The sequence below is a fragment of the Nomia melanderi genome, chromosome 6 (genome assembly GCF_051020985.1).
Source record: "Nomia melanderi isolate GNS246 chromosome 6, iyNomMela1, whole genome shotgun sequence".
In the NCBI taxonomy this organism is placed as follows: Eukaryota; Metazoa; Arthropoda; class Insecta; order Hymenoptera; family Halictidae; genus Nomia; species Nomia melanderi.
This window is the reverse complement of record NC_135004.1, coordinates 15,701,519-15,716,168: the sequence shown is the minus strand read 5'-3', so window position 1 is coordinate 15,716,168 and position 14,650 is coordinate 15,701,519. Positions and strand designations below refer to the sequence as shown.

Here is a 14,650-nt window from a genome sequence, read left to right as displayed (position 1 = left end):
GTACGTCATTCGGAAGGATATATTTGACTTCAAAATGAGCTTGTAACTTCCATTCACCGACTCCTTACTCCTCCAAGGACTTCTTTGAAACGTTGCGCGTTCGCAACGGCAGTTCGTCCGAATCCGACGTACTTTTCGAAGCACGCGTGTTCCCGGAATAAAGAAAGTTTCCAGTAGCGTACAACTTTCTTGCGACATAAAAACAGCGTGGCGATAAATCAATATCCTCCTTCATTTTAAATTTATCGTTCAATTATTCACTTTAACCTAAAATCTAACGAACTTCCCAATAAAATTGATGCGAACGACACGAGAACATTAATTCTTTGCACTTTAAAACTTTTCACTAGAAACATTCGACGCTTTCCAATGCTTTGTAAATTAAGAAGCAAAGCTATTTTATATAAATATTTCACATTTCGATGCATTATACGAAACTTAATATTACACAGAACGCTTTGTAATCTCATTATATCGAATCAAACGATGACTAACAGTCGCCTCTCGAGTGAAAAGGGTTAATCTCCTAAGAACGATCTTAATTTCTCTCGTCCTTAATCTTTATATCAATCTTTGCCATTGTCTTCATTCGGCACATTTATTTCAATTACGAACGCTAAAAGGGTATTCGATCCACGGAAACGTTCCAACAAAAACGGAGCTTTAAAGGAGACGATACTGGAGCGTATTTCAGAGCGTAAAAGCTTAAAGAAGGAAAAGCGTCTCAGTGACCGGAGCGACCGTGATACACTATCAATTCCAAGAATCGTACGTCTAGATGGTCGGAGACAGCCGTGTAATCGGAAACTTCTCCCGGGGATCGATGGGACTTTAAATAACGAGTAAAAAGGCCGGGCGAACTTCCGGCGCACAAAGCGCCGAATTTCAAAGCTCGGCGAATTCCCGGCAGGAAATCTGGAAGATATCATCGCGGGCAGGAATATATCTTGTTCCGCGGAGGGAACAAAATAAATGACGAGTATATTTGGAAAGATGCTGGAAAGACCTATCCGTTTCAGTTCGCCCGCTTTTCCGCGGATTCTCAAAGACGCGATCGTCACAAGGCTTCGGTTCTATTCTTCTAATACCTTCGGGAAACGTCTCGCCTGGCGGAACGCTCCGAGTCCCGTCGATCTATCCGCGCGATTGCTATCGAACGCGAAACTGAGAAATGGAGAGACGAAACTCCATTTCAGGTTGAATTAAAAGGGAACCGTGTGCTACTTATTCAGCCAATGGAATCTATACAATCTACGAAGAATGCAATCTTCTACGTGGAAAACTTGAGAGAATCAAATAACCTAATTATTTATATTATGTTAACACTAGAACTATCAGTCAAAACAACTGGTTTCGATTTTTTTGTTTAGCAATTATTGATATCTTCGAAGCATTGAATATTCGAAATGATTTCGAAAATGAATAGCTTCATTTGAGCACTATAATGAATGCCTGAAGACACTGAAAATAATCTATTGTTATAATTTTTCAGTTTTTTTTTGGAGTTTCAGTGTTAATGAGTATCCCACTTGTACTTTCCAAAGTTTCAAAAAATTCCAAAGAAATAACCGTGGCATCGTCTTAATAATTCTTCAGAGAAACCTGTTACCTTTTTGATAACTATAAAAAAAAATCAGATTGTTCAGACTCGTCTTACTATTAAAGAAAGAAACAAAATCTGTTCGCAGTAAAAAAAATCAAACGTCTTCCGCGATAGTAAAATAAAGGACAGGAAGCCTACTCTTCAGCGATTCTGTTCCCAAGTATTCCTTCAGAAGCGATCGCCGCTCACCCCATTCGTCCCTTATTTACGGGGAGCGTCGTATCTGGAGGGAAGCTTCGGCTTTCCCCGACAAATCACCGCGATCCGTGTCGAGCGCGGTCCCGGTGAACATCGAGCGAGACACGCGAGGCGATACAGGCGTCGCGGAAGACAACGACCGGATGTGTTACCGTCGAACTCCTCTTCGCCGATTCTCGGCGGATTCCGGGACCGAAAAGAAAGCAATCGAACGGGAGACGGGAAACTGGGACAGACAGCAAAGGACGGCGAAACTTCGGTGTTCGCCGGTTGTTTTATATTTCCTCCCGTGGATTCGCAGCCACTTTTTCGCGCCGGGATCACGTTCCCACGGGCAAATTGAATTCCGCGGTGTGCTCGCCTGCGTCGCCGGAATTACTTCGGGATTTATCGTTATCCTTCGAGGCGTGCGATAGACGGATCAGATTGTTGGAAGTGTCCCCTTAATTGCCCTAGGGTTTCTCTTATTTCTTAAGTTAGTGGCTGAGACTCGGCCACTTAACCTACTCGCGGAATAACGTGTCCGACTCGTGGCGTATTGATAAATGTTAACGCACACTGGCAACGAGGATTCTCGTTTTTCTATAAGGACACTTTAGTAACTCTGCTAATTACGTCATTATTTAAGGAAAACATGTAACAATATGATACTCGAGTGTTTCAATATATAGTAAGTTAATCTCACTGAAAATCTACAATTCGCACAATTCAATTTTTGAAAATTAGCTCCAATTAAATCTGTAGTGAAATCATTGAGAATTCTAGTTTCTTGAAGAGATTCCATTAATCGACAATAGAAATGTCTTAGTCAAGAAATCTTGTATTCTAGACATCATCTGTTAAGAGATTTCATTACTCCATTAGTCATTGAAAAATTGCTCATCTTTTCCCCGATTAAAACACTTTTAACTAAAAAGAAGACGAAATACTTTGGCTAATACAACATTTCTATACTGCATTAATTTCTTCATTACATTTTCCCTTCTTTCCTATTTCACGCGGCTCGAAGAACCTAATCAATTTTTATAGACCTTCGGCGACCTGATTCGCCCAAACCACACTCAGTTACATCCTCAAACTTTTTCCGGATCTTTTACTGGCTTTTTCCACTTCGTGACTCCCGTTGGCTTTATCTATACCGCTTCCTGTTTCTAACGTTTTTTTCCAAGATTCCGCGCGAGCCTAGCAGCCCTTGCCGTCCGCCGACCAGACCCTCAGGAACCTGCACCCTTTCTCTCTTTATTGCTTCATCCCTATCTCTGAACTCTCCGCGTTCTCTCCTCCGCTTTTATTGTCCGCTATTTCGTTCCATTTTATTTCCTTCCTGCCGGTGTCTTCCCGCTTTTAGTTCTTTGTATCGCAATTATCTTTTCGCTGGGGTCAGCTGAATCGTTCCATTGTAAACAAGTCCTCGGAATATGTTCGTTCTCCTCGTTGAAATTATTTGCATTACCCCTTTGCACTGCGAGTTTCACACTTTTCTATTATTCTGTATTAAGTGCTTTATTTTCAATGTATTTCGAAAGATAGTTACTTAGTAGCAAGCGTAAACAATTCGTTTTACTAATACTATTCAAAACAACATAACACAATTAACACATTGCCTACCGGCTAATTTTTAGAAAACTGAATTGTGATGGCAATATTCACTGAGGTCGACTTATGTCACTATACATAGAAAAACTCAGATACTATATTCTTATGTAATATATTTTAAATAGATTATCGATTCGAATTCAATTTTACATTTTCTCGATGCTATGGTAATTAGCAAAGTTGCATAGCTAAGTGTCTTCACATAAAAACGAGGTTTCTCGTTACCGGTACGCAATGTGTCAACCCTTTGCACTCGAGAGATCTTCCACTTTTCACTTAACAACGTATTGCCTTTTATTCTGTTTATCTTTTCTTTCGTTATTCAGTAAGTCTTGAAGTGGGATTATTCGCAATTCATCAAATACGGTTGTTTTTACAAAACACAGTTTCGAACCGAATTCATTGAATGAGTTCAATTGCCTAAGTGTTAACACATTGAGCGCCGGCAACGTATCGGCCACTTAGCCCAAACGCTTCATTCGCTCGTATCCGATCAACGAGTAGCCAACAAAAATATTCAAAACATACATTTTCGTGAAATAGTACATCTTAATTGCATATTCGTCAAATCCCGAAATGGAAATCCAGAAGTCCGCATTATTGCGGCGCTCAATGTGTTAAGTTTATTCCGTAGAGTGATGCATTTCAGAATCGTTAAGATCGCTAGTGGTAGATCGTCGCGATCAATAATCTCTTTGGATTTTTGCCAGAGCCTGGAAGAAAGGGCGTGGGGCAAAGATGTGCGGCCGAAGAGGAGGGCGTACGAAAAGAAAAGAGTTCATACCGAGGGCAGCGTGTCGCGAATGGACCGGCGGGTGATTTATCCCTGTATAAATCAGAAGTTACACCGACACCTTCGTCTAGGCGAACGGTTCGAATTTTCCTATTTTAACGTGCTGCTTTCTCTGAAAATTTTTAACCTGCTTTCTCATTCTTTCTAGCATCATCGTGTCTCGTCGTTTTCGAATTAACCCATTCGCATCATAAGAAAAAGTGGAAAATTGGTCCTCACAAATGTTTCAATTGCATCGAAATAGAAATGGTTCGAAACGTATAAAAAATTAGAAACCTATATAGCCACACGGCAATTATTGCATTTATAAAATGCATCTTTCCTTTTTCTTGTGATATACGAATTTATTTTCTTGTGATATAAGAATTTATAATGTTAATATCAGAGCTTTTTATTTCGAATAAAATAATTCCCTTTAAATTAAAAAACACGAGAAGTCTTCCTAAAGACTTTAACAAATTGAATATTTGTCTTTAATTGTTGGTAGAATTGGACGGTTCGATGGGTTAAAGACAACGAGTTGGTTTTCACGGTAAATTTATCTAGGTTGTCAAAAAGACGTTTACAGCAAGATAAACAGCTTTCTTTCGGTCTCACCTGGTATTCGCACTTGAATTCGTGCTCGAGGAAGGAGAGCCTTCGAAGTTCCCAGGACAGTTCAAAGGCAGTCAGAATAGGATCCTTTGAGGATAGAGCTATCAAGGACGGCGAAGCCAGCGCCCTGTAGGCGTTGATCCGGCTTCTGGAATGCTTCAGGGAATCGTCCTTTCTGGACGTCACGCATTCGTCGCACCTGACAATGATAAAAAGAAGAAAAATACACTTCGGAACAGTTCCGTCTCTAACACTAGAACTAGGGCCAGTTTTTATTTATATAGAAGTTTCTGTTGTAGACATTTTTAAATTCTTCGTATAATCTGTTATCTTATGAATGTAGAGGAGAAAGGATGTGTTAGAGAGATTGTTAATATTTTTTAACACTAGAACTACCGTACCAGTCAAAATGACTGGTTTCGATGTTTCTGTTTAGCAATTATCGATATCTTCGAAGCATTGAATATTCGAAATGATTTTGAAATTAAATAATTCCACTTGACTACTATAATGAATGTCTGAAGAAACTGAAAATAATCTAATTTTTATAAGAATTGCATATTAATCGTATTAAATACTCGGTAGTTCTAGTGTTAATAAAATAAAGCTAAAACCATGGTCAAAATATTCTGTTCAGTAATAAATTATTTACTATTTAGAAAGACATTTATTAACACTAGAACTACCGTAGCAATCAGAATGACTAGTTTCGATTTTTTTGTTTAGCAATTATCGATATCTTCGAAGCACTGAATTTTCGAAATGATTTTGAAATTAAATAGTCTCATCTCAGTACTATAATGAATGTCTGAAGAAACTGAAAATAATCTATTGTTACAATTTACATAGAAATTGCATATCAATCGTATTAAATGCTCGGTAGTTCTAGTGTTAACAAAACGTTCACACTAAAAATAGAAATTCTTAACAATAAAAACAAACGAACTTCAACCGCTCCTCTAAATTAGCACAGATTTTATATTTCCATGGAAATCCGGGGTACTAATCAGCTCCGTTTAAACGTGGCAATCGTCAATCCCCCAACAATTTAGTAATTACACTCATCAGCGAGCATGTAACGTAATCAAGTTCGATTTGCATTAATTTGGTCTATCTCGAATTAATTTGATCGAAAGATTATTGGATGAAACAATATCGTTACGAATTTTTGCTTTCTATTAATAATTCTGTTCCCTTCATTGTTTTATTTATTCGTTTGATTTTTCTTTATTCCGTAAGAAACACGGCGAGTAATAACGACAATAGGGAACAATTTAATCGCTGCAAGGGGACGGGTCTATCGGATGGGACAAATCCTATAATTTAATTCGCGGGCTGAAATTTCAGGCTGATAGGGGAGCTCTCGCAGTGCATCTACCCTAACTTAATTAGTTTACGCGGGGTCTGCTCGAAGATTGCAAGGGCAAGGTGTTAAACCGGGCCGGGGGAATTAATCGGACTGAAATGGTATATCTAACGAGCGATTGTAACCCCCCGCGCCCCCCGATCCTCCGGCTTTATTTACGAGTATAATTCCACCCTTCGTTAAATACGCAACGGAGTCCGAAATGTATCAGCTCGTTCTCGTTCCACCGGAGGCAACGGAACATTTCCTGTTTCGTGCAACTGTTCGAAATTTCTTTTTCCTCTGATAATTCATTTTCAACTGCACTTGTTCCCGTTTTTACAATCAATTCCCTTTGAGAGAATATCATTGGGAATACAATACAATGAAAAATTTCGCGAAATATACATTTCATTTATCGTTATTTCGATCTGTATTTTATCGAGTTCGTGCGATTAATGCAATTACAATGATTACCAGATTATAAGTCACCGGTAATTTACTTTTAATTGCAGTAATATGAAATGTAAACATTCCTATGTTTAATATATAATCACTTTCCACCATTTCCCCATTATTCGTCATAATAAGTTCACTAAAATTATCAAAGAACATTCCCTCTATCGAAACTAACACGTTGACTGCCATGGGGGTCACCGGTGACCCCCGACCAAATCGAATTACTATAGTACTCAATGAAACGACGATTATATGAAAACATTTCTATATTATAAATAATACTATGCATTGACATTCAGCTAGATGAACGTGGAATAATAATAATCTAATTCAGTCGAATGATTTACTATTGTATTTTCTCCATTTTGTGTACTTTGCTCCATGAAATCCTGCGGCGTTCAACGTGTTAACCCTTTACACTTCAGAGACACCTCTAATTTAACACAGCAAAACTAAAGTTTCATATTTAGCATTAACACTTTAACTGCCACGTCACCCGAATACGGGTGACGCCATTTTTAACGTAATCTTGAACATTCATTTTCTTGGTTACGTATCGAACATAAGTTTTATCGAATGTGTGAGACATAAGGAAAGTAAAGTAATCGTTACGAAGAATCTTGCCTCTTTAGTTTTCGCTTTGTTAAGAAAACTGTTTCGATTGCATGGGAGTTTTGATGGTAACTTACTTGGCAGTCGAAGCGTTAAACTATATAATACATCAATATACAAACTATTAAAATAAAACAGTTTCTCGATTCATTTCCCCAAATAAATTTCATACTCATAAATTTCAATTTTGGGAAAATAAATTTCAACTCAAACTTATTCTCCCAAAATGTCACACCTCGCTAAACATATTGACTACTCCCAAACATTCTGCAGTACAAAGGGTTAACGCTGATAGAGAAAAGGTTCAAAAGTATCATCGAATTTCCCAGCGCCCTATGAATGGAGGAAATGCGCGGCGCAGATAACACTCACCCACAGCGAACATCATGAGGCATGGGCAACGTGGATCCACGGTCCAGAAGGATCTTAATAATCTCGTAATTGTCCCTGTGAGCGGACAGAATCAGGGGTGTGATGTCGGGCGTGAAGGTGGCCGTGTCCGGCGGCACGGCTTCCCAACTCTGAAAAGCCGTAATATATAATTTCCTTATACGCGAAACGAAAACGACGCCGGCCGGCCGAATTCCCATTCAACGCGGCGGCCAACCGTTCGACGACGTATTAACACGTTCCGTGCCGTGAACTGAACTTTCCGTTCAATTGGGTATCGTCATTGTAAAATGAAGAATTTATTAAAAATGTATTATGCAGTCAATTACGGGCATCTTAATACTATTGTCGCGTTATTTGATCGTGAGGCGTATACGCGGCCTGAACGGACTGCAAAAAAACTGTCCGGCACGGAACGTGTTAACCAGTTAACTGCGTTTGACGAGTATACGTCATCTTAACCCCTTGGCGTACTATTCACTTTCGCTGTTAAGCTCGTGTAACATTCTATTATCAACAATTTGGAAGAAACGCAGCAAAATTTTCCGTTCTAGATAAAGTGGAAATTTCATTTGGAGATTACTTACAAACGATTACTGCAAACTTATAATCAAAACTAACAACTATTTTGCTATCAATTTATTAAGTAACGAACAACGTTGATTGTTGTTAAATTGGTCTAGAAATCTTCACGAGTCTCACTCGTCATTGTACGGCAACCGTTTGAGTCGCAAGCGGCGCGATGGCGCCTCTGCGTTACATTGTTCAAAAGTGCCAGTCTATTTCGTGGAATCAGATGAAGCTTATTTATTTCTTTTCTTTCTAATTATTCGTTTTTATTTTTGCTATTACTCGCCTAAGACTGGACAAATGTAACGATCGCCGTATTTAACCCTTTGCGGACGAATTTCGACATTCCGGCGAGATCAGATGTTCATATTTGGAAAACTATGTCGCGAACAAATGATTTAATTAGTGAAACAGCAAGAGATCAGCACGTAGTTTCCCACTTTCCGATTAATTCAGCAATTGATATATAATTCAACTTCATCTGTCGAAGGTTTTGTACATTTCAAAGAACCTCCGTCCGCAAAGGGTTGAAATTTGTCTTTGTAAAAGTAGAAAAGCGTCATTCAGTTTCTAAATCGCGCCGCTTGATATTCAACTAAGTTTTTGAAAAAATCGCTGGGACTCAAACGGTTAAAGCTTGAAACGATACTGTCTTTCAACGATGAATTATTCACTTTTTTCAGATAAACATGTAATTCTTCTTTTGCTTTGGCTTTAATTAAAATACACTCTAGGCGCATTCGTCTTGCGCTTGACAAGTGGACACTTCATTTGCGCTGTCTGCTGCGCACAAAACGAGAGATCTTTTAATCTAAATTCCACAGTTATCAGGTTAAAATATATAACAGCGGAGTATCGTAGTCGGCAGCCAATTGAATTGGCATGTGAAGCGGAACGATCAGGGACCATTCGGGGCCAACCAGCCTGGCACTCGTTGCACAAAGGATTAAAATTTATCCGTAGCAACCACTCGAGTCGAGTCGAGTCGAGTGGAGTCGAGTCGGCGGGCTCTCGATAATTATTTTCAATTCAAACACCGACGAGTGTACCGTCGGGACGCTTCTTAATTGCTCCGTTTAGTTTACGAACAAGTGACCCGACGGTTGTTTTAATCAATTCGATAATGTATTGCAAATGAAGGGCGTTCTTTTTTCTTTAGTGTTGTCGAAATATTCGACGGGTAGTTAAGTTGAGGTGAACGCGAGGTTTGAGTTGGTTTTGTAGTTGCGTTATGAGTTCGGGGATTGTTTTGTGAATTTATTATGTCGAGGGAGTGAGGAGTTTTTTTTTGTTTTTAAGGTGGTGGAATTGTTTGGTGTTTGGATATTTGGGTGGTTGGAAAGTTGGGGTTTGGGGATTTGGAGGTTCCGGGGTTTGGAGATTTGGAAGTATAGAAATTTGGGAATTTTAGGACTTGGAGATTTAGATATTTGGGAATTTGTAAATTTGGGAATTTTGGTGTTTGGAGATTTAGAATACTTGGAAATTTAGATATTTGGGAATTTTGATGTTTTGAGATTTAGAATACTTGGAGATTTGGAATACTTGAAAATTTAGATATTTGAAGATTTGGAATACTCGAAAATTTAGATACTTGGAAATTCAGATATTTAGAAATTTTCAAATTTGGGAATCTTGATGTTTGGAGATTTAGAATACTTGGAGATTTGGAATTCTCGGGAATTTAGATATTTAGAGATTTAGATACTTGGAAACTCAGATATTTGAAGATATAGATACTTAGAAATTCAGATACTTGAAAACTTAAACATTTACAAACTTAAACATTCCGAAACCTAAATACCCAGTGATTAATAAGTTTCAAAATCCAACAATAGAATCAAAATCCACAATGCCCACTAGAACAAACATTTACCATCGAACATCTTACCCACCGACAGCCCGAATAATTCCATTAGTTCCGAAATCATCCCCGAAACGTTCAAAGCTACACCGAACAATGTTAACAAGAAGCTTTATTCCTCCCGGATCCATCGAAATAAACATCTCGCCGGGTGCACAGGTCGGTCCAACAATTATTCCCGAAGTTCCCCTTAAGCCGCTTCCCGGAGGAAGCCGATTAATTTAAAACCTCCGCGCTTCCGCGTCGCTTTGCGCCTCCGTCGCCGCTTTTTCCCATTCTCCGAATGCGAACGCTCGGACACGTCGTTCCGGAGCTTTCGTCGAAGATGAAAGAGAAAAACGGAGAAAGAGAGAAAGAGAGAGAGGGAGAAAGAGAGGACAGTTTAGCGTGGCCGTCCGACGAATAAGTCCGTCCACGTTGGAACTTTTTCCAGTCGCCCGATTAAAATGTGGCTCGACCTATTTGCCGGCGGAATCTGCTTAGTCCCGTCATCCGTTCGCGGGAATCCGACGGAGGAATTTCGATAACTGAAACGAGATTGCCGGTCCACGATCGTGACGCAATTACGGGGCTCACCGTCGTCCGTCGTTCGAGAATCGAGGCACGGATAAAGGAAAACAGATCGAGCCGTCGAATTGTACGCTCCGAGGATGCAGGTTCGGTGTTTAAGTATTATATGGACCACCTTTGTTTTTCGTTTGACTTAGGCTTAGTATTTATTCAATACGAAAACTACCGAGTTATTCGAATAACTTATTTCGAGGTTTTTTTAACACTAGGTTTACGGAACGCGTCGAATTGACGCATATTGGATTTGTAGTATCTAGAATATGTACGTTCGACATGGCCACAGCGAAAGGTAACATAAATTCCTTCAGATGAAAATTCTCTTTATAAATTGTTTCAAGCAGCAATTACATTATTGTAGTATCTAGAATATTTAACCAGGTCGTATTGCGACGGACCGGCGCCGGGATGATTGGGAAATAGTGCGACTGCGTTTAGAAAATCTCGAGTGGCTGAAAGAATGCGAGGAAGAGTGTCTGGAACCGAGCGACTGGACCGTGAGAAAAGCGTGTACGCGACTGCGTGAATTTTGACTATGGATGAAAGATGCGAGCGAGAAGGGCGCAAGGGTGAGAAAGACGGAGCGAACGGGGGTGTGTGTTAAAAGCGAGTGGGAATGCGTGCGAGGACATTTTGGCGAGAGACAGCGAACATTTTTGTGCGTGATAGAGTCGTGTGTTGGCCTTCGTGGTATTAAGTTGTATTTTTACGTGTTGTCCATATTGTTTCTTTATCTCGTTAAATACATATATATTTATTCCTAATTCTCTTTTTACCGAAGATCCACCTTTTCAATATCTATAATAATAGTAGCCCCACTATAAACTTGGGGGCTCATCCGGGATCACTATAGATTTCAGAAATATTATTTTTGCTTTATCACATTGACATGTGCTCCAATTACCTACTAACAAATCTCCAGTTTCCACAGTCTAAATAAACGAACATCGATTCTTTTAGGAATATAATGAAGTACAATAAATGCCCGTAAACCTAGTGTTAAATTAGAACAGTATACTTCTCGAGATTTGAAAGGTTCCTTATGATTGTATCCGAATAGGCAAATTTTTTTACGATTTTAGTAAACGTCGTGATAATTTGAATATTGTGAAACAGATATTCTGAAATGGAGAAATTTGAATTGTTCCAATTGTTACTGTTTGAATTGTTAACCACTTGAGGGCGACTGTCACTTTATTTTCTATAGAATGTTATAGAGTTTGAAATAGTGAAATGTCATAATGTTATAAATAGTGAAATAGTTTCTAGTGAAAGTTTCGAGTGTTAATGTACTATTAGCGGAGTTCGATACGATCCGCGGTTTCGAGTCCCTAGACAAGAGGATCGTGAAACATTTGTGGGCAACTTGCGAATGCGACTAACGTGACGCTCCCCGTTCCTGTGGAGGGTCTCCTCGTGCTCCAGGAGGACCTCGACCGCCTCGACGAACTGCTCGGAGATGGCGTGGAGTAGCGCGTCCTTGGTGTCGACCTTGTGCTCGAGCAGCAGCTCCAGCATTTCTAGGTTTTCGTTATCGATCGCCATCAGAAGGGCCGACCGCCCCAGAGGATCCACGCAATTGATGTTCATTTCGGTTTTCTGCGCACCCTGGAGCATCCTGGAACAACGTGTCCGGACGCCGCTGATCACTGTTTCATTAGCAATTTATAGTAAACAGAAGTATTCAACCCTTTGCACTTTCGCAATGGAAGGAAATGAATGGGGAAAGTGGAACAGTGGACGGCTAACGCGTCTGACTAGTGTTGACTGATTCTACTGGCGGTAGAAACGTGTTTATCTTAACCCTTTTCTATGAAATGTACAAAATATTCAGCAAATGAAGCTAAATTATGTATCAGTTACTTAAATGATAGGAGAAACTACGTGATCTCTTGGTGTTTGAGTAATTAAATTATTTGTTGACTTAATCTTCGAAACATGAGAACTTCATCTCGCCGAAATGACATTCGTCCGTAAAGGGTTAATGTTGCAATATTTCAGATCTATTTTCATAATTGTAGTTATTTAATATTCTGATGTAATAGTGTGGTGTTGACGAATTGGTAAGGAATTCGATGTGATAGTGCTGTAATTTAAAGAATTAGAAAAAATCTAATATGGTGGTACTATGATATTAAACAAGGATGAAGGAATTCGATATAGTACGATAATGTTAACGAATCAAAAAATCCAATATCATAGTGATAATATTAAACGAAGATCAAAGAATTCAATATTATGGTACAACAATATTAAACAATCGAAAAGTTCAATATAATAGTACTACAATATTAAGCAAAGATCAAAGAATTCCATACTACAGTACCATATTATTAAACAATAAAAAAATCCAATGTGATAGTGCTATAATATTAAACAAAGGTCAAAGAATCCAATATTCTAATTTATTACAAAAAATAGAATAGAACATTGAATTCTTTGATCTTTGTTTAATATTATAACACTATCGTGTTGGATTTTTTTATTATTTAATAATATGGTACTGTAGTATGGAATTGTTTTATTATTACAGTACCACAACATCAAAAATCAAGGACTCCAATATCACAGTACCATAAGATCAAAGAAAACTCCAAAAATCCAATAAAATATTACCAGAATATTAAACAAAAATCAGAGAATTCAATATTACAGTACAACACCATCAAAAATCAAGGACTCCAATATCACAGTACCATAAGATCAAAGAAACCTCAAGAAATCCAATAAAATAATACCAGAATACTAAAGAAAACTCAAAGAATTCAATATTACAGTACAACACCATAACAAAGCCAGTCCCAGAAATACTAAAATATTCAAGACTCACGATAACCAGGACCTCTTTCCCGATCCCACAATCTGGGGCAAGTCCGCCGCCCTGAGCACGACCTGCGCTCGGTCCCGTACACATTTTTCAAGCGGAACGCCCGTTGTCCCCTCCATTATGCGAACAAACCGCGTCCCCGGCGAAAGCCGTGTTCTATCCGGTTCGGTCCCGTTTACGAGACCGAGCCAAATGAGAATTCCACGGCCGCTGAAACTTCGCGGCGCGTCGCAATCGGGCATTAATTACGCCGGGAGCAGCCGGCCGGCGCGTCAAGAATTCCACGAAGCTACGGGATCACGGAATCGCCACGGAATCGCTCGTTTGATAATTAGATCTTTTGTCGCGGCCGTACTGGGACACATCTGCCGCGCCTTTGACCTTCCCCCGCGGGATTTCTCGTTCTCTTTATCGCGCGCGAGACCTACATACATCCCGGCCGGTGATATACGCGCTTCCCCACGCCGCTGTATACTCGTTTGCATAGAAACAACGGGCGCCTACTTCCGCGCGGCGCGCTCTTTGTCCGCGGCGCGCTCGAAAGCGATGGGAACGGTACTCTAATTTTCGGCGGCCCGGGCTTCGCGATTCACTGGAGGAAACTACGGACAATATTGGGAACAGATTGGGAACGTTACGAAATCGACGGGATAATGATCTTTGATGTGGACATTAATTTGGGGACTTTCAAAGAAGTTTAAAATTGACGAAGATTGTTTGAAATGTACAAAACCTTCAAAGAAATTTCATTTTAGTATAATGAATGTCTGAAGAAACTGAAAATAAACTGTTACAATTTTTATGGGAATTGCATATTAATCGTATTAAATGCTCGGTAGTTCTAGTGTTAAGCAATTAGAATGATAACATTGACGTCGGATAAAGATATTTGGAAGCGTGATTAACCCTTCGCGGACGAAGATTCTTTGGAATGTGCAAAACCTTTAAAGAAGTTTCATTTCAGTACTATAATGAATGTCTGAAGAATCTTAAAATAAACTGTTACAACTTTTTTGTTGAATAAAATTAAATAAATATAAAATTGTAATAACAAATATATATTAATAAATAATAAAATGTATAATAAAATTAAAATTGTTTTGAATAAAAGAAATTAATTATACAAATTATAGTGATACATTCGTTTCATTCGTTTCACTGCTGGGTTATTCGAGCTACATCTAATTACCCGCACGATGTTGCTTTTAATTCACTCAGATAATCGAGGTTCC

General features: G+C 39.1%; 1 protein-coding gene across 6 annotated transcripts in view; it reads right to left on the bottom strand.

The window, feature by feature from the left end:
• Window positions 1–14,650, bottom strand: part of Trpgamma (Transient receptor potential cation channel gamma) — a 208,840-nt gene that overhangs the window by 29,833 nt on the left and 164,357 nt on the right. For all 6 annotated transcript variants that reach the window (XM_076368223.1, XM_076368222.1, XM_076368225.1 and 3 more), the window contains 3 exons: window positions 11,975–12,209; window positions 7,573–7,721; window positions 4,788–4,983 (listed from right to left, as the gene is read on the bottom strand). In XM_076368223.1, the coding sequence (XP_076224338.1) occupies window positions 4,788–4,983; window positions 7,573–7,721; window positions 11,975–12,209 (580 nt within the window). The remainder of the gene's footprint in view (window positions 1–4,787; window positions 4,984–7,572; window positions 7,722–11,974; window positions 12,210–14,650) is intronic.